Here is a 24,496-nt window from a genome sequence, read left to right as displayed (position 1 = left end):
CTTATCTCTTGGCTGCCATCAGGGGCACTGCAGCTCCAGATCTGCTCTTCTCCTCTTACAATTTCTAGTCCCCAAAAATAGAAAATAAAAATCACAGCTTCTGGTTGCAGTTTTCTCCTCATTCTGAATTTCAATCAAAACACTTCTCTGTCTGCCACCCACAACATTTTTTCTTCATCTCTATCTCTCAAATGCCTGCTTGTCTGTCTAGACTTGCTAGTTATTCCTTCTCTTTTTTTTCTTCCATTCTGCTCCATTAGTTTCAACATTTTGTCACTACTTCTTTTTTTTTTTTTTTTGCATAAGTCTTGTTCTGTCTGATAAGCAGCAGAAGTGCAAGTTACCTCCAGAAATCTTTTGTAAGGCAAGTCTTTGAGCAGGGAATACTTCCAGATAGCCTGCAAAAGCAGGAAGGCTAACTTGCTTGCTCTTATGCAAATACATCCAGGCACTGGACACCAAGGGACAAGAGCAGAGGTGGTATTCAGCAGGTTCTGACCAGTTCTGAAGAACCAGTAGTGGAAATTTTGAGTAGTTTGAAGAACCGGCAAATACCACCTCTGACTGGCTCCACCCCCATCTATTCTCTGCCTCCCGAGTCCCAGCTGATCTGCCGGGTCTTCTTTTGTTACCCTGCACAGGAGAACGGAGCTGGAAAGCAGGTTAGCGGGGTGGGGAAGGAATGGGATTTTGCAGTGGGGAGGGAACGGAGATTGTGCAGTAACCTTCCCCTGCCACGCCCACCAAGCCACACCCACCAAGCCAAGGCCACCAAGCCACACCCACCAAGCCATGCTCACCAAGCCATGCCATGCTCACGGAACCGGTAGTAAAAGAATTTGAATACCACCACTGGACAAGAGGCCCTTTGGCTCATGCTTCAAGCCCAAGTTTCACTGTGATCCTTCCCTTTTGAATCTTTGTTTATTAAAGCTATGCCCCAGTTATTATTATGATTGTTTATTTTTATGTTTATTTTTTTAGTCCCAATATTCTTGCTGTGCATTCTATGTAACTTCCTGAAGTCAGAGAAAATACGATATTGTTTAGACTTCTACCCATTTAACAAAGACAGGATGGGGCAGTTCAAGATGAACACATTAGCTTTCCATTTATAGAAGGCAGGAAGATTCAAGGATCAGTAGAGTAACAAAGTTTTAGTTGTGGGAGTAAATATACTTCCTCACTCTAAATCTATGTTGATCTGCACTGTAAATTTTTAATTCAGTTCTGGTATTGCAGGCAGCAGCTTGAAAATAGGAGTATCTAGATGGGGAGGGGGAGGGGGAGGAGGAGGAGAAATAATCCATGGTTTGTTTGTAAACCTTAGGGTTCCCTAGATCAATCAATAATGTGAAGACCTTTAAAATGCATCTTTCTTGCCAATATTACTTCATAAGCATCTAGTTTCCTATAAATTAGGTATACAATTCTAAACTACATTTCAATAAGAATGGAAGCAGTTCCTTGCCAAAAATGAAGTTCACAGACATCCCACAGATTAATAGATAACTGGTTTTGCCTTGCTATTATTTCCTTGCTTATAGAAATCTGTCTGTATAATTTGTCAGCATAATTTACATAATTTACTCAGAAGACAACGCATAGTTACTTTACATTTTTTACTCTTTTTAATACATCACCATATTTTATTTATTCACATCTCCAGGTTGCTAATTGTTTCTCATAAAGCATTTTTTCATTTGCTTTTCACTTGGCATTTTATAACAAGAAATCTTTGATTGCCCCAAGAGGAGTGAATTAACACATTTTTCAGCATGCATACCCAGTAATTCCCCAAAAGTTAAATATGCTCTCAAAAATCTATCTCTGATATCGAATAGGATTTTCATCTCAAATACTGATAAAGGGAATATATCATTACATAGAAACCAACACTTATTATGTGAAAGGCCTACCAGGTAAATATGATCAGGAATCAATTCCACAGAAAGACTAAAGCTATTTTTTTTAATTGAAATTGATTGTAATAAAAGAACCTTGCGTCTTTTTTGTATCTGGTTAAAATTAGGGTTGTAATGCTCAGACATGCAAATTCCATGAGACTTTGAGTGACTACTAAATGGAAAATAACCAGAGGAGCATTTTGCTCAGGGTCAGAACTGGATGCGGTATTCCAAGTGTAACCTCACTAACGTGATATAGAGTGATACTACCACTTCTCATGATTTTGATGCTACCCCTCTGTTGATCCAACCTAGGACTGCATTGGCTTTTTTGACAGCAAAAGCACATTACTGGATGGTACTTAAGTGGTGGTCCACTAATACACTTAGATCATCTCCCAGTTAACTATTATTGATCCAGGTTCCATCTATTATATATTCATCCATTTTGTTTTTCCTGCCTAAATGTCAGGTCTTACTTTAATCAACTGCATCTTGTTGGAAGGGCTCAGTGCTCTGTCAAGATCCTTCTGAATCTCCAGTCTATCTTCCTAAGTGTTAGCAATTCCTCCCAGCGTAGTGTTGTCTGCAGGTTAGATGAGTTCTATCTCCTTATCAAGATCATTTACAGGTAATCCTTGACTTACAACCATTCATTTAGTAATTGTTCAAAGTTATAACTGTACTGAAAAAAAGTGGCTTATCACCGTTTTTTTACACTTATGACCAGTACAGACTCCTGGTCAAACTTTGGATGATTGGTAACTGGTTCATATTATGATGGTTGTATGTCCTGGGGTCATGTGATCCCCTTTTGTTAACTTCTGACAAACAAAGTCAACGAGGAAGCCAGACTCACTTAAAAACTATTGCTAATTTAACAGTTGCGGTGATTCACTTAACAATAGTGACAAGAGAGGTTGTAAATTGGGAAAACTCACTTAACAACTATTTTGTTTAGCAATAGAAATGTTGGGCTTAATTGTGACCGTAAGTCAAGGATTACTTGTAGGAAGATGTTGAAGAGCACTGGGGCCAAGAAAGAACCTTGAAGTATCCCACTGCATGGTTCTCTCCACGTAGTGGTCGTTCCATTGAGATCTACATGCTGAGTCACAGACCTGCTTCTTCAGGATATGGGAAAGAACATGATGTACAAGTAGCTTAGTCTTGCTTGGATTCAGTTTAAATCTGTACTAATCCATCCAGACTCACACAACTTTTAGACATTGGGACAAAATGTGGAAATCTGGCCCAAGGTCATGATGTACCATTGAGTACCATAGAATTCTAAGTCATCCCAAGTCACTCAGTTAAGTTGGGTGGCTATAGAAATTGAATGAATGAATGAATGAATGAATGAATGAATGATGACCATATTGATAACACCAGACCCTGAAATGCTGGATGGTTTCACATTGACAGGTGTTCCTTTTGTCCTGTCTGGCCCAGTCCAGTGATTTCATTTCTTTAAATTGAGTGTAGTAGACCAAAGGGCATGGTGGTCAAAACATTTTTCTCTAGGGAACACGTTTACATAAAAAGAAGGATGGATGGATGTTGGGAAGGGAATGAAACCTCTGCAGGCAGACAACCAAGCTCAGAGAGCACCAAGATCTCCATATTTCAATCCTGAGCTACAGAAATTATCTTTGGTTGGAATAATGTGTGATCAATTAATCAATCCATCAATCGGGATAGAGGTGGAAGGGACCTTGGAAGTCATCTAATCCAACTCCCTGCTCAAGCAGGAGACCCTATACCATTTCAGTCAGGTGGCTGTCCAGTCTTTTCTTAAAAACTTCCAGTGATGAAGCACCTAAATCTTCAGAAAGCAACCTGTTCCACTGGTTAATTGTCCTCACTGCTAGGAAGTTTCTCCTTAATTTCAGGTTTCTTCTCTCCTTGAGCAGTTTCCATCCATTGTTTCTTGTTTTGTCTTATGGTGCTTTGGAAAATAAGTTGAGCCGCTCTCCTTTGTGGCAGCCCCTCAAATATTGGAACTGAATACTGCTATCATGCCATCCAGAGTCCTTCTTTTCTCTAGACTGGCCATACTCAATTCCTGTAACCATTCTTCATGATGTTTTTGTCTCCAGGCCCTTAATCATCTTGCTCTCCTTCAAAGAAGTTGCTCCGCTTTGCACATTTTCCAAAGAGTTAAATTTTCCAAAGATTTAAATTTCTAAAGTAATGTTAAATTGTGTATTGGCAGGAAAGGGTTTATTCTATTTTGACTGAAGGAGAAGAAGATGAGATGTTAATGCTTAGGGCAATTTTTTTTTAATTAGACTTTTTTTCCTTTCCGTTCTCTAGATATGACATCATGAACCTGCAACAGATAGAATCTAACCGTTATGATTATGTCCACATCGGGACTTGGCATGAAGGAGTCTTGAATATTGATGATAATCGAATTCAAATGAACAAAACCGAAATGGTCCGGTCTGTATGTAGTGATCCATGTTTGAAAGGTCAAATTAAGGTAATTATTCCTATAGAAGAACTTTTGTTGAAAAAAAATAGATGTAATCATAAAAGATTAAGTGACACAAATAATTACTCTTAAATAATCTGTGTATAACAGTGTTAGATTAAGGCAAAATTGTGAATTTTTTCAATAAAACTAATGATTCAGAGATGCAAATTTGAAAGTAAAAATGTGATTGAGAACATACATCAGTGCCTTCATAGTATTGCCAGGAATAACTTAAATAAGCTGCATCTTTTTCTGGGTTCCTGCCTTAACATGATTAATATGGAACTCCACTGTGTTTTATCCCAGATTTTGCAGTATATATGACCTTATTTTTCTTCGTGTTAGATGTCCTAAACTTTATCTCAAGAAATGCAGCCTATGTGGCATTTTTTGAGTTTTTTTCTTCTGTTTAAATCTCATCACCAATAGGGACATTTAGTCCCAGAGATCTTGGATACAATTGCACTATTCAAGTCCTTCCTCCAAGGTGTTTTCAAACACTTATTTTTGTCATGTTTTTATTCAGCAAGGTTATCTCCCCTAAAGACACAAGTAAATGAAACACTTGTCATTGCTACCATCTAATCCTTCATTTTTAGTAGTTCTTAGATTTCTTGCTGATAGTATTTGTCTCCCTAGCTTGAAAAGTTTCTCCCGATCACCTCTTGGAAAGGGAGGGTGGCAGGGGAGGGAAGGAGTGTCTATTGAATGGTAAATGTGAATTTATTTCCTTCATGTTCATTCTGTCCCACCTGTAGTCCTGTCTTAATGGCATTACTGGGGGCAGTACTGCTGCCACAATTGCTCAGTTATCAAAACCTAGTATAGTCAAAACTACAAATTGGGTTGAAAATGAGGTGTTCTCCTTAAAATATACTGTTGTCCGGTTTCACTATGCCTCCTATCACATCGCACTACTACAATCCTGTTTGTTTTACAAATATTATCTCTTTCATTTTCTAACAAGTGGTTGCCTCTCTGTTTTTGAATAAAGGAATATAATCAGAGTCCCTTGGTTTTTTTCAAGAGGTTTTTCTTTGAAAACGTTTTGCTTCTCATCCAAGAAGCTTCTTCAGCTTTGACTGGATGGTAGGGAATAGAAGGATTTATATTCCTTGCAAACAACTGGTCATTTGCTTTCTTTTTTGAAGTGAAACATTTTAAAAGAAAATCCAGAAAGTCCAGTTGCTCTTGAAAAAGCACCTTTGGGACAACTGTGCTGGATGACTGAGAATCTCCATAAAATATAGCCAGAGCCTTCTGCTTTATTAAAAAGACTTTCCATAGGTTTGTATGTTTTTTTTTCTGAATGAACAGACCATGTCTGGCACCACAGGTTGTGCAGTGATTAGAATGCGATATTGCAGATTCAGTCTGCTCGCTGCCAGGAGTTTGATTCTGACTGGCTCACGGTTAAGTCTGCCTTCCATCCATCTGAGGTCAATAAAATGAGGACCCAGACTGTTTGGGGCAATATGCTGACTCTCTAATCTGTTTAGAGAGGCCTGTAAAAGCACTATGAAGTGGTACAGCTATTACTATATCATATTTTATAATATAACATTTTCTAAACAACATGATAGTTAATTACGTTATATAACTCCAATTCCCCTACAGGGAGAATAAAACATATACCACATGCTGCATTTCCTCTGTTCCCACATCATAGGCAGCTTTGAGCTGCAAACAAAATCTATTTGAACAAAACCTCCACCTGCTGACTCCATTTGTATCTTGCTAAAAAAACAATTTGTTATCCGCCATGCTCATTTGGCATGAAGCATAAAAAAACCCCATGAGAATCAAACAATGTACAGAAAGTTAGCTTGTCAGAACAATGGTTTCATTTTACGTGGAGGAGGATGGCTGATAAAAAGCTGCAGTATTACAGAAGGGTAATATCTATTGGTGAAATATCTATTAGTAATACTTTATTTGCTCTTTCCTTTTTAGTCCTACGAGAAAAACTAAGGACCTGCACTATTCGATTGCAAAAAAATGGGTAATTTTAATGTTTTCAGTAGAGACCAAAATAAACCCACCTGACCTGTGTCCCTCAATCAAAATCTCTTCTTGAATTATTGTTTTATTTGAAAGGAGGAGACAAGTAAAATGGCTACAATTGAAGACACCTTGCTTTAGATATAGATGTTGGACAGATCTCAGTTAGAGTTTCTTTGCTTCAAAAAAAAAGACTCTAATGAGGATTAAAATGCAAAATCTTTTCATATCTTTACACACTATCTAATACCCAAGTAGTGTGCATCAATGTTTCAATCAAGATAGACTTTTGGGGTTACTTCTTTTACTTTCCAACTGCATCTGACCTACAAAATGGCCCTATGTTGCAATAGACATATTGAAGCTCAGTCTTTACATGGACTGGATTTGCATATCATGTTAAATTAAAATATTGCTTGCTTTTGACTATGTAATATATGGGCACAATTATTATAGATGGTAGGAGTCCCCATGGCTCCGCAATTAAAGATGCTGAGCTTGTCAGCTGGAAAGCTGATAGTTGAGGTTCGAGACCTGAGCGCTGCATGGCAGGGTGAGGTCCCTTTGGCTCCTGCCAAACTAGCAGTTCGAAAGCATGCAAATGCATGTAGATAAATAGGTACCATTTCAGCAGGAAGCAAACAGCATTCTGTGATATAGTCATTCTGGCTACATAACCACAGAAGAGTCTTCAGACAATGCATTCCTCTTAGCTAAGAAAAGGAGATGAGTACCACTCCTTGGATTTGGACACAATTGGACAAGGGAAATCTTTACTTTATCTTTATTATAGATGAGTGTTACAGACCAACTTGGCTGTCAGGAGTTTTAGGATCGGGTCTTCTCTGGCACTTTTACTTTGACTCCTTTTTCTGGTGAATGCTAGGTAAGAAGGCCTAGGACAATTAGACTGAAAGCCTTCAGTCTGTTATGGAGCTACAGATCTTTCAAAGGCTCAAGCACTTGGTTTTTACTTGCAGGAGATCTATTTTGGCCCAGATAAGTTGAGTCATCAATTCAGGTTTTAAAATTTGCCTGCTGTTATTTCTTTATGAGACTGTATTTGTAATGTCACACACTATATTGCTAAAGGGATACCATATTCAGAAATCATATGAAAAGGTTTTCATTTAAAAACAAGTATCTATTTTTATTGTAGGTTATAAGGAAAGGAGAAGTGAGCTGCTGCTGGATTTGTACAGCTTGCAAGGAGAATGAATTTGTGCAAGATGAGTTCACATGCAAAGCCTGTGAGCTGGGATGGTGGCCAAATGATGAGCTGACAGGTATGAGCAAAACTTTTTACAATAACAGTTTGTCACTACCTCAAAATAATAATGTTTATTTTACTTATTTATCTTCCATTTTCCTTCTTAAATTCAATTCCAAAGCAAGATGTATTTAAAGGCAATTATGATATCTACTTTATGTCCTTTGGTCAAGTGGTGGAATTCTTATAAGAATCTCAGAGGAAAGTAGGTGAAATCTCTGTTTGGGCTTTCAAAGTCTGCTTTGTCCTGTGATCCCGGTTGAACCACCATCTTCACACTATTTATAAAAATGGAAAACTGCAATATACTGCCACTAACATTAAAAAGTAAATTGGCAATCAATGCAATTGCTGTAGAATCAGAGTAACAGGAATATAAGCTCTTGCGTTTAAGTTCAATTCAAGTTTAACAAAATTTTCAAAGAAAGCATCGTGTGGAACATATTGTAATTGTCAGCTCTGAGATTCAGCTGCCAAGATTGGTATAAGGAATGCAAAGGAGGGTGGAGGAGTTGGAAAGTTCAAGGTTATTTCGTATGTCGCATTAAAAAAATCCAGCTGCAGTTAATTGGTTCTCATGATTAATGAAGTGTAAGAAGTGGGAGAGAAGGTGGATTTTGTGAAACGCGCTGAAAATGACTTTTGGTTTAGAAATTCAATAGAAGTACCAGAGCTGTTCCTAATAGAAGTACCAGAGATTTATTGGAGATTATACTTGTCTCAGAGTGATTGATTACTATGGACAATTCTGGATGCCTAACATTAATACTTCAATGTGGATTGTTACTAGGTTAATTTATAATGGTGTCAGTTAAAATTATGCAGTAAAATTAAAAAGAAACACTTCCAAAAAATCAAAAGAAGCCATTGTTCCAAGTTAACATATGCTAGAAAGTCTGAAGGGATGTGATGGCTCAGCGGTTAAAGATACTGAACTTGTCAGCTAAGAAAGTGGACATCCTGGATTCAAGACCGGAGTGGTGTGCGACAGGGTGAGCTCCCATTATTTGCCTCAGCTCCTGCCAACCTAGCAATTCAAAGCATGCAAATGTGAGTTGATAAATAGGTACCACTTCAGTAGGAAGGTAACAGTATTCTGTGTGCCTCAGTGTATAGTCATGTTGGCCATATGACCAAGAAAGTGTCTTCGGACAATGTTGGCTCCCTCAGCTAAGAAATGAACATGAACATCACCCCTTAGAGTTGGACATGACTGGACTGTGGAAACCTTTACCTTTAGAAATTCTGAATGAAAAAAGTTCTTTTCCCAAATTAAAAAATTGACAGCCAGAATAATACATGCAGTTAGTTTCAGACAGTCGGTTGTTATGTAATATTTTATCTTCCACATGAAAATTGTATACAGAGAATACTCCATTAATATTCTCTTACTAGAGAGAATATTAATGGAGGCGAATGAGCTTCTATGCTAGGATGTGAACTTTATTTGACTTCTGGAATATTTACAGCTGGAACAGAGGTGGTATTCAGCAGGTTCTGACCAGTTCTGGAGAACCGGTAGCGGAAATTTTGAGTAGTTCAGATGACCGGCAAATAGCACCTCTGACTGGAGATTTTACGGTATCCTTCCCCTGCCACGCCTACCAAGCCAAACTCACAGAACTGGTAGTAAAAATATTGAATCCCACCACTGAGCTGGAATAATATAAAATTACTCAAAGTATCATAGACACTGGGATTAGAAATCATCAGCCTTTCCGGCAGTTCAGATAACAAAGACAAACCATGAGTATTAACACTATCTTTATTGTAGGGTCATAGCAGTAACAGAATCTTGCAAGTCTGAAAGTACTTTCCCTCTCCTTACTTTTACTTTCCGCAAAACTAGGGAGTGCAGCTTCTATAACACTTATTTCACCCTTATGCCTCCTTCTGTCTCAGATGTTATTAATCAGACTTCTCTAAGCTACAACTCTACCTTCTTATTTCTCAAGGTCATTTCCTCATACCACTACCTGAACTGTCTTATCAGCCCTTAATTAACTCCATGGCCTTCTAATTCATTTCTGAACACATCTGAAAATGGAAATTAGGATAAACAGCTCAAGAATTTGGCATAGGTAGGAAACACTTAGCACTACAGAACCCAATGGATTTCCAGCACAAACTCAAGCTTGCTAAAAAAATCTAAGCCATGTTTACCTCTGATCAATCACATTAACATTCACTTTACTCCCTAGGAGCGTTGTTCTACTTTGCTTCCAGTTGCTATTCCGTTCTTCTCCTTATCCCTCCCCAAGAATGACACAGAAGAGATCTGCATGTTCTTCCTGCCTGCTGCTCAGTCCCACTTGCTCTATGATTCAAGAACCAATATGTCATAGTGGTTAAAATGCTGGGCTGCAACAGGGTAGACACAGGTTCCCTCAGCCATGAAAGTTCACAGGACAGTTTGGGTCAGCTGCTATCTCTCCCACTCAATCAGCCAGATTCCAGGTACAAGGTATAAGTACAAGTTTCTTGAGGAAAAAAAATATGTTGAAGAACTGCTACACCTGTTACTACATTCCTGGAGAAAAGATAAGAACCCAGGAATGCTTTTAGCAATACCTTTACCAGGAAACTGGTAGTTGTGCATACTGCTGTTAGTTATACCACCCTGGAAACTACAAATAATTTGAATTAATAATTTGCTTTAAACAAAGAACAACAGCATTTATTTTGGATAGTCCGATCATAAATAAGATTGATTCTGTACAATTTTTGCACTCCAAAACCTGAAGTTGCTGTGAATTTTTAACAGTTTAAAATTTACAGTTAGTTTTCACCACATGTATCATTACAATTGTAGAGAAGCATTGAGATTATTGGAACATTGTGAGGGAGTAAAACTGTTGGTGGCAATAACGGCTTAAACCATCCAACTACTATATTTCTTAGAAATTAATTTGGCTTTTTCTTCTGCTCAGCAGGCATTTATAATATACGAAGCATTCATTTGAAACTTTATATACCCGTGCCTATATTATCAAACTCATGACTGTTGACCAAATAAATTAGTGCCCAAACTGGGCAATCAGCATAAATAGGATGATGTATCCCACTCATGTACCCTTAGCCTAGTAGATCTTTTATTCCTATTTTCTCTAGAAACTGAATGCAGGGTTTCATTTAGGTAAAACAAATGAACAAAAAATAGTATTATCTTGACAGTTAATGAAACTGAAGCAGCTGGATTTCTGGCTGTCCAGATTACAAGTTATGCAGATAAATAATTGTATAGATAATGCTGTCATGTGAAATAAGGATTGAAATGCATTTTTTCTATTTAAAATTTAAAAAAACCCTATTCTTAATATTGCTTTTAATAGTCAGGAATGTTGTCTAAGTAATAATCAAAATGTCCAACCACTTTAAAAATTAAATGCCTCTGCTCTCTAATTGTCTTATATACTGTAAATGTCTCAGAAGCTAAATAAATATGTTTGCAGGAGAATTAATTTCTATCTATGTGTTACTAAATAGAAACTGTAATTAACATCTGTTTGGTCTGAATGCTGTCTTGGGAATGTTCATTGCCCTTGAAGTTGTAAGTATAAAGTTTAGAAATGAATAGATTTTGAAAACTTTAGTTCTCTTCTTCAAATTGCTATGAACAAATTAAGAAGGGTCTATTCTTTTTTATGTGGAGTAAGAGATTACAACAATGATACACAAGAGAATTTGTGCTCGTGTAGCAGCTTTCCCTTGTGTTTCCTTTCTTCTGTCCAAATTCATGGAGAAGATTTAGCAAATACTTAGGGAGCGGGAAGGAGGAAAAATCATCTATTCTGTTGGCAGATTTTGTCCTATCAGTGGCATGACATAATTAGATGAAGTTTTTTTACTATCTTTTGTGCAAAAATTGCTTCTTTGATATGAACGCAGGATCACTTATGTTATGCAACTGCTCTTTAGGAATCCCAAAGGAGCTCTTTATTTTGAGATATTTGTCTGCTTATCCAATCATTTCTTTTCTCTCTCTCTTTTTTCTATCCTGTAGGCTGCCAACCTATCCCTGTAAAGTATCTGCAGTGGAGTGACATAGAGTCCATTGTAGCAGTGGTCTTCTCTTGCCTGGGCATCCTGGTCACCATGTTTGTTACCCTTATCTTTGCACTGTACAGGGATACCCCCGTCGTCAAATCCTCTAGCCGGGAGCTGTGCTACATAATACTTGCGGGGATCTTCCTTGGTTATATATGCCCTTTCACTCTCATTGCTAAGCCCACAATCACTTCATGCTACCTCCAGCGTCTCCTGGTGGGGCTTTCCTCTGCCATGTGCTACTCTGCCCTTGTAACAAAAACCAACCGCATTGCACGCATTCTGGCAGGGAGCAAGAAAAAAATTTGCACCCGCAAACCACGCTTCATGAGTGCTTGGGCCCAAGTAGTCATTGCCTCCATTTTGATCAGTGTACAGCTGACATTGGTGATTACACTGATCATCATGGAGCCCCCTTTCCCCATCCTTTCCTACCCCAGTATCAAGGAAGTCTTTCTGATCTGCAACACCAGCAACTTAGGTGTGGTTGCCCCAGTGGGCTACAATGGACTTCTCATCATGAGTTGCACTTACTATGCTTTCAAAACTCGCAACGTGCCGGCCAATTTCAATGAAGCCAAGTATATTGCCTTCACTATGTATACAACGTGCATCATTTGGCTTGCCTTTGTACCTATATACTTTGGGAGCAACTACAAGATCATTACAACTTGCTTTGCCGTGAGCCTGAGTGTGACAGTTGCCTTGGGGTGCATGTTCACTCCCAAGATGTATATCATCATTGCAAAGCCCGAAAGGAATGTCCGCAGTGCCTTCACCACTTCCGATGTGGTGCGTATGCATGTCGGGGATGGCAAGACACCTTGTAGGTCCAACACTTTCCTCAGCATATTCCGGAGAAAGAAGCCAGGCGCTGGGAACCCAAAGTAAGTACTTTGACAATGCACCTCTATATAACACATTTTTTTCTTCCTTCTTGTTTCAAAACCTATGTTTTTTTTAAAAAAAAATAATAATAATATTTGCATTTAAAAAGCTAAGCAAGGCAAAATCTGAAATAGGGATCTAGTCTTCCTCTTTGATGCTTTGAAACTGCAACCAGTCTAATATTCTGACATGTTCTTATCATCTCCCATCTTATAAACCTTTCTGGTTTCCTTTTGTTTTTGTTTTCTGCTCCCTAACAATGTGCACATAAAATAATTGGACCGCACAGCCATAGTAAACTGTCAACAAATCTTGGAAAGGTTGTTTTTACATCTATAATAATGTTTCATGTCTGTGCAAATTCAGCCACACAATGAATAATTTACTAAGCCTTTACTAACTTATAAATTAGGCTTCTCACAGAGACAACTGAAAATCTCAGCTCTCCAGATGCTCAGCCTTTATTTGGTGTGATGTATTCAATAGAAAACTCACATGCATCACACAACAAGATTAGTTTCTTTACTGCAGACAAGAAAGAAACTTTATACTATACATAAAGAAGGTTTGCTCTCTCCGATGTTTAAATTCTAAGCCTGTTCCTGCTTCTCCAAATTAGCAGATACTGGATTGCTCTCTTAGCCTTGAGAGACAATTGTCCTGAATTGACTTCATGTCTTACATTTTGGGCCTTACTAATGAACTGAGATTCTGTTATGTTCAGTTGTTGACTAAGTCTGAATTGAACAGTCTTAATCTTCTAAGAGTCCTTTTTTTCTCAATAAGCTTTTTTCATACTCCAATATATGACAGGTAAGTCACCTGGAAAGGTTGTTAAAGCCATTTCAAATTCAGTATTTTTCTGACTCTTGTTGTGCTTAACAAAAATACCCCTGGTGAGGTCGAGAGGAGAGGTGCTGGGTTTGGGTGAGCGACCTTCATGGTGGGCATCCTGGCGCTTTTGGGGCTGAAGCCCAGCCTGTTGGAGCATCTGCGTAAGCAGAAGGGTACATATGTGCTCTGGGCCACCAGTGCTGTCATAGGAGGTGTGTGGCTCACGGACTGGAAGGTGATCCTTGGTTATGTCCCATGGATCAACGGCAAATTTAAGGAAGACGAGTGAGCAAAACTTGTACTATTAGGCCAGCCTACCTTGATTTGGGGAAGCTGCTTCTCTGATGTCCCTGGTCTGAATCTCTGATGTCACCTTCCGTGAAAGTGCACAACAGCTTCATTTTATCCTCAACAAGCAGTTGCCACATAATGTCCTGTCCTAACCAATAAATGTCTTAGCTCATGGGGTCTACTCAGCAATGTATTTTCTTTTCCCCTCTTTGGGTATTTATTGTATGAATCAATGCAATCAAATATATATATAGATTTTAAAATTTGCTTAATATTGAAAAAAAAAAAAAAAACCTGGCAAAAGCTATGCTCACCCAAACTACTCTGCAAGTCTGCCAGAGTTGTTGGAAGGCTGTGCACAGAACACCACTTTAACCAACAGATTGACAAATATTGTATTTCAGCAGCTTTCAGCTGAATCTTTTCCCTAGAAATAATAGGCCTCACATTGTTTATGAATTATAGTGCGAGATTCTCTAAGAAAAAATCTTCTTGAACTTCATGTGAATACAGCAGAACCTTATGATACATTCACTCAATCATTTTTTCACTGCCTAATGAAAAATCTCAGAATTTTTTTTCTATTCATGCAGTCTCTGTTGAAAGAAGAAATTAATAGAGGCTTTTCTGTGGTTTTCCCTTTATTTAAACAGAAGGAAGGAAAGTTGTGGGATGATAATTATATGCACAAGTAGCTGCAGGGCAATTAGATGAATTTCTTATCTTATAAAGCAAAGTTTACACACACACTTCTATATAATATAGAGATGATATCTGAGACTATCATTATCATCTTTATCATCATCCAACTAATTTAGTTTAATATTCATACTTGACTAATATCATAGGACTCTACACAGAGTTATTTCTAGATTAGTATTATTAGACAAAAGTGGTTCATCCCTGAATAGAAAGTAATGATAAGCTAAGCTATTTTTGAAGAGCTCAATTCAGGGACTTCTGGAAATGTAATTGCAATAGATCTTCTCAGGATGGCAGGTATGTAACTACCGATTCTGAATGATTAGCAGGATATTAAAAAATGCCCTGAAATAGCAATCCATATAATCTTTTAAAATTTATTTAGTTTTTGTTACAATAGTGATGCAGAAGAATCATTAGAACCATGAATTTGGGAAGATTACATGTACAAGAATAAGTAAATGTTATGCTTAATTGTTTTTTGTCTTTAATAGCAGAAAATTCAGTTCTATCTGTTATGAGGAATATAATGTTTCTGACAGGGTTTTAAAACCATTTTTGTTCTTTTCCAAGAACCAATATAAAATGTTAAAATAATTACTCTGATAATTTTATAATTCTTATCTTTTTTATTTATTAAGTTTTAAAAACAAAGGAACAACATTAAAATGTCCAAACAATATCAATAAATATTGTGCAATTAGAGACAGGAGAAGAATAGATAATAGACAATACTGAACATTTCATTATCAACAATGAGTTCCTGACCATTTGCCTTTGAAAAAAACATCATAAGCTCAGCTGAGCATTTAGTCTAGGGGAAAAAATGGAAGTAGATAAAGAACTGGAAGAATTGAAAACCATTTCCCTGGAGGTTTTTTGTTCATAATATCTCCCAAAATGCACTAAAGTGCCATTTGAATTTGCATGAAACTTATGAACTTTGAGGAAAAAATATTTATGACTGTTTACTTTGTGTGAAAATACATATAAAAATAAACGCTTTGGAGAGATTTATTTTTAAAAAATCAGATTATTGCAGAAACAGACAGAATGTCTTAATACTACAATGGTGAGGGGATACCAACAGAATTAGGCAAGAGAGCAAATCATTGCATTCAAAAAGGATTTTATTATAAAAACATATCTTAAAATAAAGATTTCAGTATAATTTCTTATCCCTTCCTTACAATACAGCATGGACAGGACCCAGAAACAGGCTATTTATTTATAAGAGCTGCTAGAGAACAAAAATGGAACTTGATAAGAAAGAACGAGACAATTTTACAGACTTGGATATTGTAAGAAACAAAATGATGCTTCCTCTTCTTGGCTAAAAAAGAAAAATCCAGTCTTTATCCATAGTAGAAATTCAAAATAGTAATATTTAATCAATGTTTGCCTTTGTAAATGTTCAGATGATCTTCTGTGTGAATTAAAGTTCATCATACCTAGTTTACATATAATGTTAAGCCATAATATGGTTTGGGATTTGGGGGCTCAGTGTAATTCAGTATTATTTGGAATCAGGAACTCTGGGATGTAAAACATGGTTTAAAAATTCTGGCTTAGAGTGTTGTCTGAATTCACCCAGTATGAAACACCAAAATGCCTGTTAAGTTTGAGCAATGAGAGGCTGAACCAGAGCATGAGTGCAACAGTACTTTATTTACAAATAAAGGGCTGACCGTGCTTGCCAAGCCTGGAACTGGCTCGCAGCAATCAGCAGCCAGTTGGACCCCGCAGCCTGCTTTTATAGCTGGCTGCTGGGGAGAACTGACCAATGGGAATGGGGGAAATAACGCCCACACAAGTGAGTGGACCTGAGTGAGAACTCCTTGAGTCCTCAGGACATAACACCCCTTCCCCCCAGATGCGAACACGCATAGTCCTTGAGGTAGATGGGGGGTTTGTGTTGGCGCCCGGAGCGGCGCAACTCGGGAACATTGTCTGACTGTTCGGCATCAGTCTGTGACGGTTGAGCGGGCATAGTGTCACCAACACTCTCTCTGGACTGGACATCCTCGGAAACCACCGGGTTGGTTTCTGGAGTCAAACTCTCATGGGTTGGATCCGGTTGATCAACTCTCTGGGCGCTGTTGTCCGGGTTTGGGCTGACCGGAACGACCGCTGGCGCAGACTGGTCACTGGGTGCGATGTGGCTGGGTGGCGGATGGGACGGTTCCCCTTCGACTGGAGACTCTGGACCCTTGTTTGCGAGGTTGCTGAGGCGCCTTCTGAGTTGGTCTATGTGTCTCCTCCAGACGCGACCGTCCTCCAGCCTGACTCTATATGATCTCGGCCCGGTGACGGCGATGACTTCGCCCGGAATCCAAAGTGGGTCCCCAGCGAAATTCCTGGCGAATATCGGCTCCTGTAATATAAAATGTCTAACCCCCGAAGTGGAAGCGAGGGGAGAGTCAGGGCAGTATTGTGGGTGCAGTCTATCCAATACAGTCCTCAGGCGTCGGCCCATCAGAAGTTCCGCTGGGGACTTATTGGTGACTGCACAGGGGTTGAGTGCTGGCTCATCAGGAACCGTGAGAGTTTGTGGTGCCAGTCATCTCTGCCAAACCTAGCGAGGGCCTCTTTGGTGGTCCTGGCGGCCCTTTCAGCCAACCCATTACTCGCAGGGTGGAATGGGGCTGTTAAAATGTGGCGAATGCCTAGGTTGGCTGCAAAACGGCTGAATTCTACTGATGCGAACTGTGGGCCATTATCGGAGACCAAGGAGTCGGGTAGTCCATGGGTAACAAACAGGCGCGTTAACACGTTGGTGATTGCTAGTGTGGTTGTTGTGGATAGCTGCGCCACGTCTATCCACTTGGAATAAGCGTCCACGACCACTAGGAACATCTTTCCATGCACGGGGCCGGCCAGATCGATATGGATTCTCGACCAAGGGGCGCTGGCGCTCTCCCATCTGGTAGGGGTGGCGATGGGGGGAGCAGGACGGGATTCCTGGCAAATGCTGCAGGAACTTACCCAATTGACAATGTCCTCGTCTAGACCCGGCCACCATACGTAGCTGCGTGCCAACGCCTTCATTCTCACAATGCCGGGGTGTCCCTCGTGCAACGCCTCCAGGACTCGGGTGCAGCGAGGTCGGAATGATCACTCGAGTGCCCCACAGTAGACAACCCTGCAAACTGGACAGCTCCTGCATGCGAGTCTTAAAGGGTGCGAATTTGTTATCAACATTGCCTCCCGGCCACCCCTCCTCACCCAGTCGAGCACCTGGGCAAGCGTTTGGTCTGCCTTGGTTTTGGCGGCGATGTCAAGGGCGGTGATGGGCAGGTCCAACTGGGTGATTTCAAAAATGGCATTGACAGGAGCTGGGTCTTCAGCCGGAGCGGGTAAGGGGCAGCGACTGAGTGCGTCAGCGTGGGATAGAGTTTTGCCCGGCGGTGGATAAGTTTGTATGAGTAGGCCGCTAGAAAAAGCGTCCACCGTGTCATCCGAGGGGAGAGGACTTGAGGTGTCTGCTTGTCGCCGGCCAGTAGGCCCAGGAGGGGTTTATGGTCGGTGACCAGTTCGAAGAAGTGGCCAAAGGAATTCGTGAAACTTTTTCACGGCTGCAACAGCTGCTAGGGCTTCCTTGTCTATTTGGCTGTAATTTCGCTCCGTGGCCGAGAGCGTCCTGGAGAAAAAGGCGATGGGGGCCTCGGCGCCATTGGCGAGTCGGTGACTAAGGACCGCCCCAATTCCAAAAGGGGATGCGTCTGCTGCCAGTACTAAAGGAAGGTTGGGGTCGAATTGGATGAGCACTGCCTCTGACGTAAGTAGTGATTTGACGGCGTTAAACGCCTGGTCTTCTTTGTGCCCCCAGTGCCACGGTGACTTTTTGTCTAGTAATCTGTGTAGGGGTTCGGCTACTGAGGCTTTATGGGGCAAGAAGGATGCATAAAAGTTTAGGAGTCCCAAGAAAGCTTGTAGCTCCGTTTTGGAGGTTGGTGTGGGAGCTTCGTGGATCGCCCTGACCTTGGACTCCAGGGGGTGAATGCCAGAGGCGTCAATTTTATAACCCAGAAAGTCCACCTGTCTAGTGGCAATGGCGCATTTTTCTTTTTTTAACCTGAGGCCATGCTGTCTGAACCTCTCTAACACTGCTCGCACTCTCTGGAAGAGTTGGGGTCTGTCCCTGGCCGAGACCAAGATGTCGTCGAAGTAGGGTACTACACCAGGGAGGCCCTGTAAAATCCGCTCCATGAGGGATTGAAAAATGCCCGGGCAACACTTACGCCAAATTGGAGACGCTTGCATCGGAAGGCACCCCTGTGAGTGACGATGGTCTGAAGTTCCGCTGTTTGGTTATCAACAGGGAATTGTTGATATGCTTGAGACATGTCCAATTTAGCAAAAATACTGCCCGGTTCGAATGTATGCAATAAATGCTGAATGACGGGCACGGGATAGGCGCTAACTTGTAAATATTTATTGATTGTTGTCTTGTAGTCCGAGCAAATTCTCAGGCTACCATCTTTTTTTAGGGGTGTGACAATGGGCGTCTCCCACTTGGCGAAATCTGTTGGCTCAATGACCCCTTGTTTTAGTAGTTTATCCAATTCAGCGTCTAGTTTTGGTCGAATAGCAAATGGAACTCTACGTGGTTTTAATCTGATTGGGGCTGCCTGGGGGTCAACGGTGAACGAGATGGGGTTCCATTATAACACCCCAGCTCCTCGCTGAACACATCTGCGTAGTCAGCGAATAAGGAGTCAGTGTCTGAGGTTGAGACAGCATGGACTCCTGTTAACCCTAGGCCGAGGTGGGGAAACCAATCGAGCCCCAATAAGGTGGGTAGGTTGCCGTTAACTACCACTAGAGGTAGGTGGCCTTTAAAAGCTCTAAAACTGACAAAGAACTTGCCTCTGCCGATCACGGGAATGGCCTTCCCCTGGTAGTCCTTCAGACCGAACTGGCATCTCTGGAGCCGGGTAGTAGATAGGCTGGGGTGGAGTCTCTTGAGGGTGTTCCACGAGATTATTGAGAGCGCTGACCCTGTGTCAACCTCCATGTGGCACGGTTTACCTTCTAGGGAAACGGAGAGAGAAATTTTACTAACAGAGTGGCAAGTACGCCTGGCAAGGCGGTGCGTGCGACAGTTTAATACTTGCCTCTGTGGTCCCGAGTGCGAGGACGGGGGTCTTTGTGCAGCGCTTTGGGGGCTTGGCAGACTCTTGCAATGTGCCCCCTCTTATGGCAGTTGTTGCAAACGGCTCCTTTAAACTTGCAGGTGGCCCTTTGATGTGATCCCCACAGGCTAGGCACAGGGTGATGTGCTTGGGTGGACCGGTGTATTCTTGTTTGGCCCCTACCTGCGACCGTCTGTCATTGGTGAGGTGATGGACATCGTTCTCATCGTTGTGGCCTTCCTCCGCTTCCACCTCTTCGGAATGGACTGGGAACGCTGCTAGCTTGGCGCTTGGGCCCTGAATTTCGGTGGCTGAGTTCGTAGCTAGCTCGGCTGCTAGGGCCTCCTCTACCGCTTGCGCGAGGTTGAGGTCTTTCTTAGCTAGCAGTCGCCTCTGTAGGTTGAGATCCTTGACCCCACAAACCAATTGATCGAGGAGCATGTCCTCTAGGTATGTTCCAAACCCGCAGTGCAGGGCTGCTGTTCTGAGGGCGGCCATATATTGGTTGATGGTCTCCTTACTTGATTGCTTCCTCATTCGGAACGTGAACCTCCTGGCGATTTGTGAAGGTCTGGGAGCGTAGTGGTTTGTGAGGATCTCTAGCAACTCCGGACCACGGGGCGTTTTTAATTCTCTCGGTGCCACGAGTGCTGCAGCGGTATCGTAAGCGGTGGCTCCGCAGTAGATTAGGAAATAGGATTTTTCCGATGCTCTCCGCATCCGACAGGCCGACCGCATCGATGTAATGATTGAAACGGTTCTTATCGATTCCCACTTCTCTTCGTCTGGTTTAAACGCCGGGAATACTGGATTGGAACTCATGGTGCTGGAACGGCTGGGCTACCTGCGGGAGAAATCTCTCTGGGACTACGAACGCTCGTGAGTTACAAGTGATATCAGCTCTGGAGAGGTTTTTTTGCTACCCTCTCTTTCTCTCTCTCTGGGTTACCACGTTGGCTGCTAGCCGTTGGAGGTGTCTTGATTCGCGCCAAAAAGTGGGCGTTAGTGACTCTCTACAGCGCTGTGCTGTGATTCCTACTGGCCCGAAATTCAAATGACACCCGTTTGAATTTCGCGCCAAATGCAGAGCGGCTGCGGCTCGCAGCGCTTCACTTTCCCCGTAGCGAGGCTAACAAGCGGCTACAGACGCTTCTAACTATTTGACTCAGACCGCTTTCTCTGGCTGCGGATCTGCGTTTGCTCTTTTTGATCGCTCGTTTCGCTAGCTGACCGCTCTCTCTGGCTGCGGATCAGCGTTTCCCCTGTTGCCAACCGATCGCTCTCTCTGGGCTGTAGATCGGTGGCTAGTGACTCAGCGGTTGCAAGGTGCTTCTGGTAGCCATCCCACCCTCGTCGCCAGTGTTAAGTTTGAGCAATGAGAGGCTGAACCAGAGCATGAGTGCAACAGTACTTTATTTACAAATAAAGGGCTGACCGTGCTTGCCAAGCCTGGAACTGGCTCGCAGCAATCAGCAGCCAGTTGGACCCCGCAGCCTGCTTTTATAGCTGGCTGCTGGGGAGAACTGACCAATGGGAATGGGGGAAATAACGCCCACACAAGTGAGTGGACCTGAGTGAGAACTCCTTGAGTCCTCAGGACATAACAATGCCCATTGTGTCATTCTGTTGCAACAAAGACATAGCTGCATTCTTCTCTTTGCTCAAATATATTCTCATTTCTATCTATAAGAAGGGGCAAATTAGTTTAGGCGTAGCCTTGCCTTGCAGTAAAATATATAGATTACCAACACCTTCGCTTTATGTAACTGACACTTTTCTTTGTAAATGTGAAATTGTGGGCATTGTCCAATTATTTCTATTATTCTGGGCTTTCAGATTCTGACTAAAAATTTCAAGGGAGAAGGCTGGATGTTTAATCTTTCCCTGACTTCTCTCTATAATTTCTTCTGGCCCTCACCTTACCCTCCATTCCAATCCATTAGTCCATTAGTTCTTCTGTCTCCCAATCAGTAGCAAAAGTGATGCATATTAAATCTAGCTATTTCTTTCATTCTATCCATGTCAGTCTCCCACCCTTCCAGAAGAGCAAGGCCGAGACCAAGCCAATGCCATCTCCAAGCTCCCCATCAAAGAAGCAGTCATTATTATCACAGTCAAGGAAGGGATCCAACTGCTGTGCCCTATTCATTCTTTTGCATTGGCCTGCAAATTTAACAGCACAAGATGGCAGTGGAGCTTCCCTGTCTGGCTTACTGATTTTCTCTGAATTTAATAATGCCAAAATAGGACAGAATGAATACATTAACATTTTCCAGGAGAAAGAAACACAACCTCATTTTCATAACAGTGTCTAGAGCAGCATTCTCCAGCCTAATGTGGTCCAGATGTGTTAGGTTACAAATACATTGTTCTGTCTGAGATGAAAGAAGTTTTTTTGGCTAAGACTGATGGTGGTGGGACAGGGGATGGGGGGGCGTTGATCTTAAATTATTTTCCTTTTTATTGCATAATTTGTTGCTTGACTCTTCACAAAAGCAGGATTTAAAAAGAATCTCTACTAACCTTTTCAAACATTTTTTTTAATAATAGCAAAAGGAATTACATGAGGAAAATATTTATCTTTTAAAAGATATTTAAACTATTTTTCTAAATATTTATCTACAGTACGCACATAATGTACAAATAATCTCTGTATGAGTTATGCATTGTAAGAACTCATTTTTTAAAATATTTGACCATTGTCCAATATCTCAAAGCTGGTGTTAGGAAGTTTCTGAGGAAATTTTTTTCTTATAACATTTTTAATATTGTAACTTTGCCTTTGATTTTTTTTTCTGCTCAGACTTTATGAAATTAGAAACTAATAGTAAATTATATCCTCTGCGTGGATGAATGAATATTAATTGCATGAAAAAATGAAAACACTGCCATGACCATATAGAATAGTTGCAAGCCTAAATTTTAATCCAAGCTTGTTTACAGAAGCAAAAGATGTTTCAGTGGAGATGCACATGTTATTATGCTGCATAATCATTAACATGCTGATGGGTGTCCAGGAAAATAATATTAACTTTAAAGTACTGTCTCAGCAAGCCAAACATCTGTAAATGTGGTGCTGTCTGAGCTTGGCTGTTTGCTTGCTGATGTTTCATTACCCAACTAGGTAACATTATCAGTGCGCTACATATTTGCAGAAGGAAGCTTTTGCCGTTTTTTAGTTATTGTCTGTCATTTGGAGTTGGGAGACAATATAAAACTTAAGCAAATAAGAACTATAAGTCTCATGAATGGGAAGAAGGGGAGCTTAGAATCATAGAGTCAACAATGTCCTGAACCATTGTCCAATCACTTCTTCTGTACAGTTGTATTGGGGATATTTTCTCCGTAATAACCCTCCCTCCATAACAGCCAAAATTCAGACAGCACCAACGTTTAACCCTGAGCTGCCTATTCTCTCCTATTGGAGATATAAATGTATTTGTGAAGATAATCACAGAGGTCAACCATCATATATAATTCAACCATCATCTGTAACAAAGAGACAAGATTTACTTTACCTAAACCAGTTCTGAATGATGTTTACCTAGCTTAGTTCTCAGAGAGAAAAAATCCCTTGTCTATCTATCTCCTTGTCAGTTAATATCCAATACTTAATATTAACTTCTTGTCATATCCAGCTATTGCTTCTTTTGAAAAAAAAAAAGTGCTCACATCATCACTGATTCTTCAGGAATAACAACAAAAACAATAGCAAAGAGCAATTCTGCTTGAGGTGGTCTTCTAAGAAACAAACTCCAGTGGAATTTCCTTTCCTTTTGCTCAACAGTCATTCCATTGGGCTTTGGCAGAAGGAGATGAAGACTCTAAAATAGTAAAATTAACTTTCAAATGTTTTTATTCAATTTCTCTTTTCTATCTTTTCTTTTCAATTCAATGGAATGTTGGAAAGGAATAATGTAAAGGGATTTAAGGTATTTTCTATCCAACCATCTATCAGCAAGAATAACTTTCCAAGAACAGACAGAATGGGACCAGTTTAATGTAAGAGAAAAAGTCAGTAAAAGTAGCCAGATTGGAAATTGATCCAGATTTGGGGTGGGGTGAGGGATTTCCTATGGAGAAAATATCCCCAATACAACCCTATGGAGGATGTGATTGGACAATGGTTCAGAACACTGCTGAACCTATGATTATAAGCTCCCGTTCTTCCTATTCACGAGACTTATAGTTCTTATCTGCTTTTAAGTTTTATATTGTCTTTTAACTCCAAATTATGTACAATAATTTAAAAAATGCAATGACCCCTCCTGCAAAAAGTCAAAAAACTAAAAATACATACAAATAACTGTTCCCACAGATACCAGTATGCTTCACCAAGATCACATCACCACCACAGCCAGTATGATAAAAAGATGAACAGGTAATAGGTCTATGTATATTTCATGCCTGGGGAAAAAACCCGGATGTATTAAGAATTATTTCAACTCCTAACCTGTTGGAAACTTGAAAATGATCAGATTCCTTTAACAAATAGCAAATACATGCTTGGCTTGTGATAGGTTGGAAAACACTTCTTTCAAATCATTTTGGACTCATAGGTAAGCCTGTTTTTCTACATCTTTTGATAAGAAAGGATTAACCATTATTTAAAATTATAAATGCACATTGGAAAAAATGAACATTGTCCACAAACCCCTCTTATAATCCATAAGGAATATAAGAATTTCTTACTTTTTGTCTATTTATCTTTTATCTCTTCCCTCAAAATGCTATGAGATTAAAAAAAAACAAAAACTAAAGGGTTATAAATGTTTACAACTATTTAAGTTTATTACAGTAAAACATAACATCTAATTGAAATTGTATGAGTCTGAAACATTAAACATTTTACAGCCTGGCAATATCTATTAATTACTTCAAACAGCTATTCATTTTTCCTATTTTTGTTTATACTGTTATGCCCTGGTGGAGACTGACTCTG

General features: G+C 40.4%; 1 protein-coding gene across 1 annotated transcript in view; it reads left to right on the top strand.

Moving 5' to 3' along the window:
* Nucleotides 1-24,496, top strand: part of GRM1 (glutamate metabotropic receptor 1) — a 211,197-nt gene that overhangs the window by 167,537 nt on the left and 19,164 nt on the right. The window contains exons 6-8 of the mRNA XM_026705629.2: nt 4,224-4,392; nt 7,547-7,673; nt 11,661-12,591. Coding sequence (XP_026561414.1) covers nt 4,224-4,392; nt 7,547-7,673; nt 11,661-12,591 — 1,227 coding nt within the window. The remainder of the gene's footprint in view (nt 1-4,223; nt 4,393-7,546; nt 7,674-11,660; nt 12,592-24,496) is intronic.

This window comes from Pseudonaja textilis, chromosome 1 (genome assembly GCF_049901715.1).
Source record: "Pseudonaja textilis isolate UNSWEBS1 chromosome 1, rPseTex1.2, whole genome shotgun sequence".
Classification (NCBI taxonomy): domain Eukaryota; kingdom Metazoa; phylum Chordata; class Lepidosauria; order Squamata; family Elapidae; genus Pseudonaja; species Pseudonaja textilis.
This window is presented reverse-complemented; position numbering and strand designations above follow the sequence as displayed.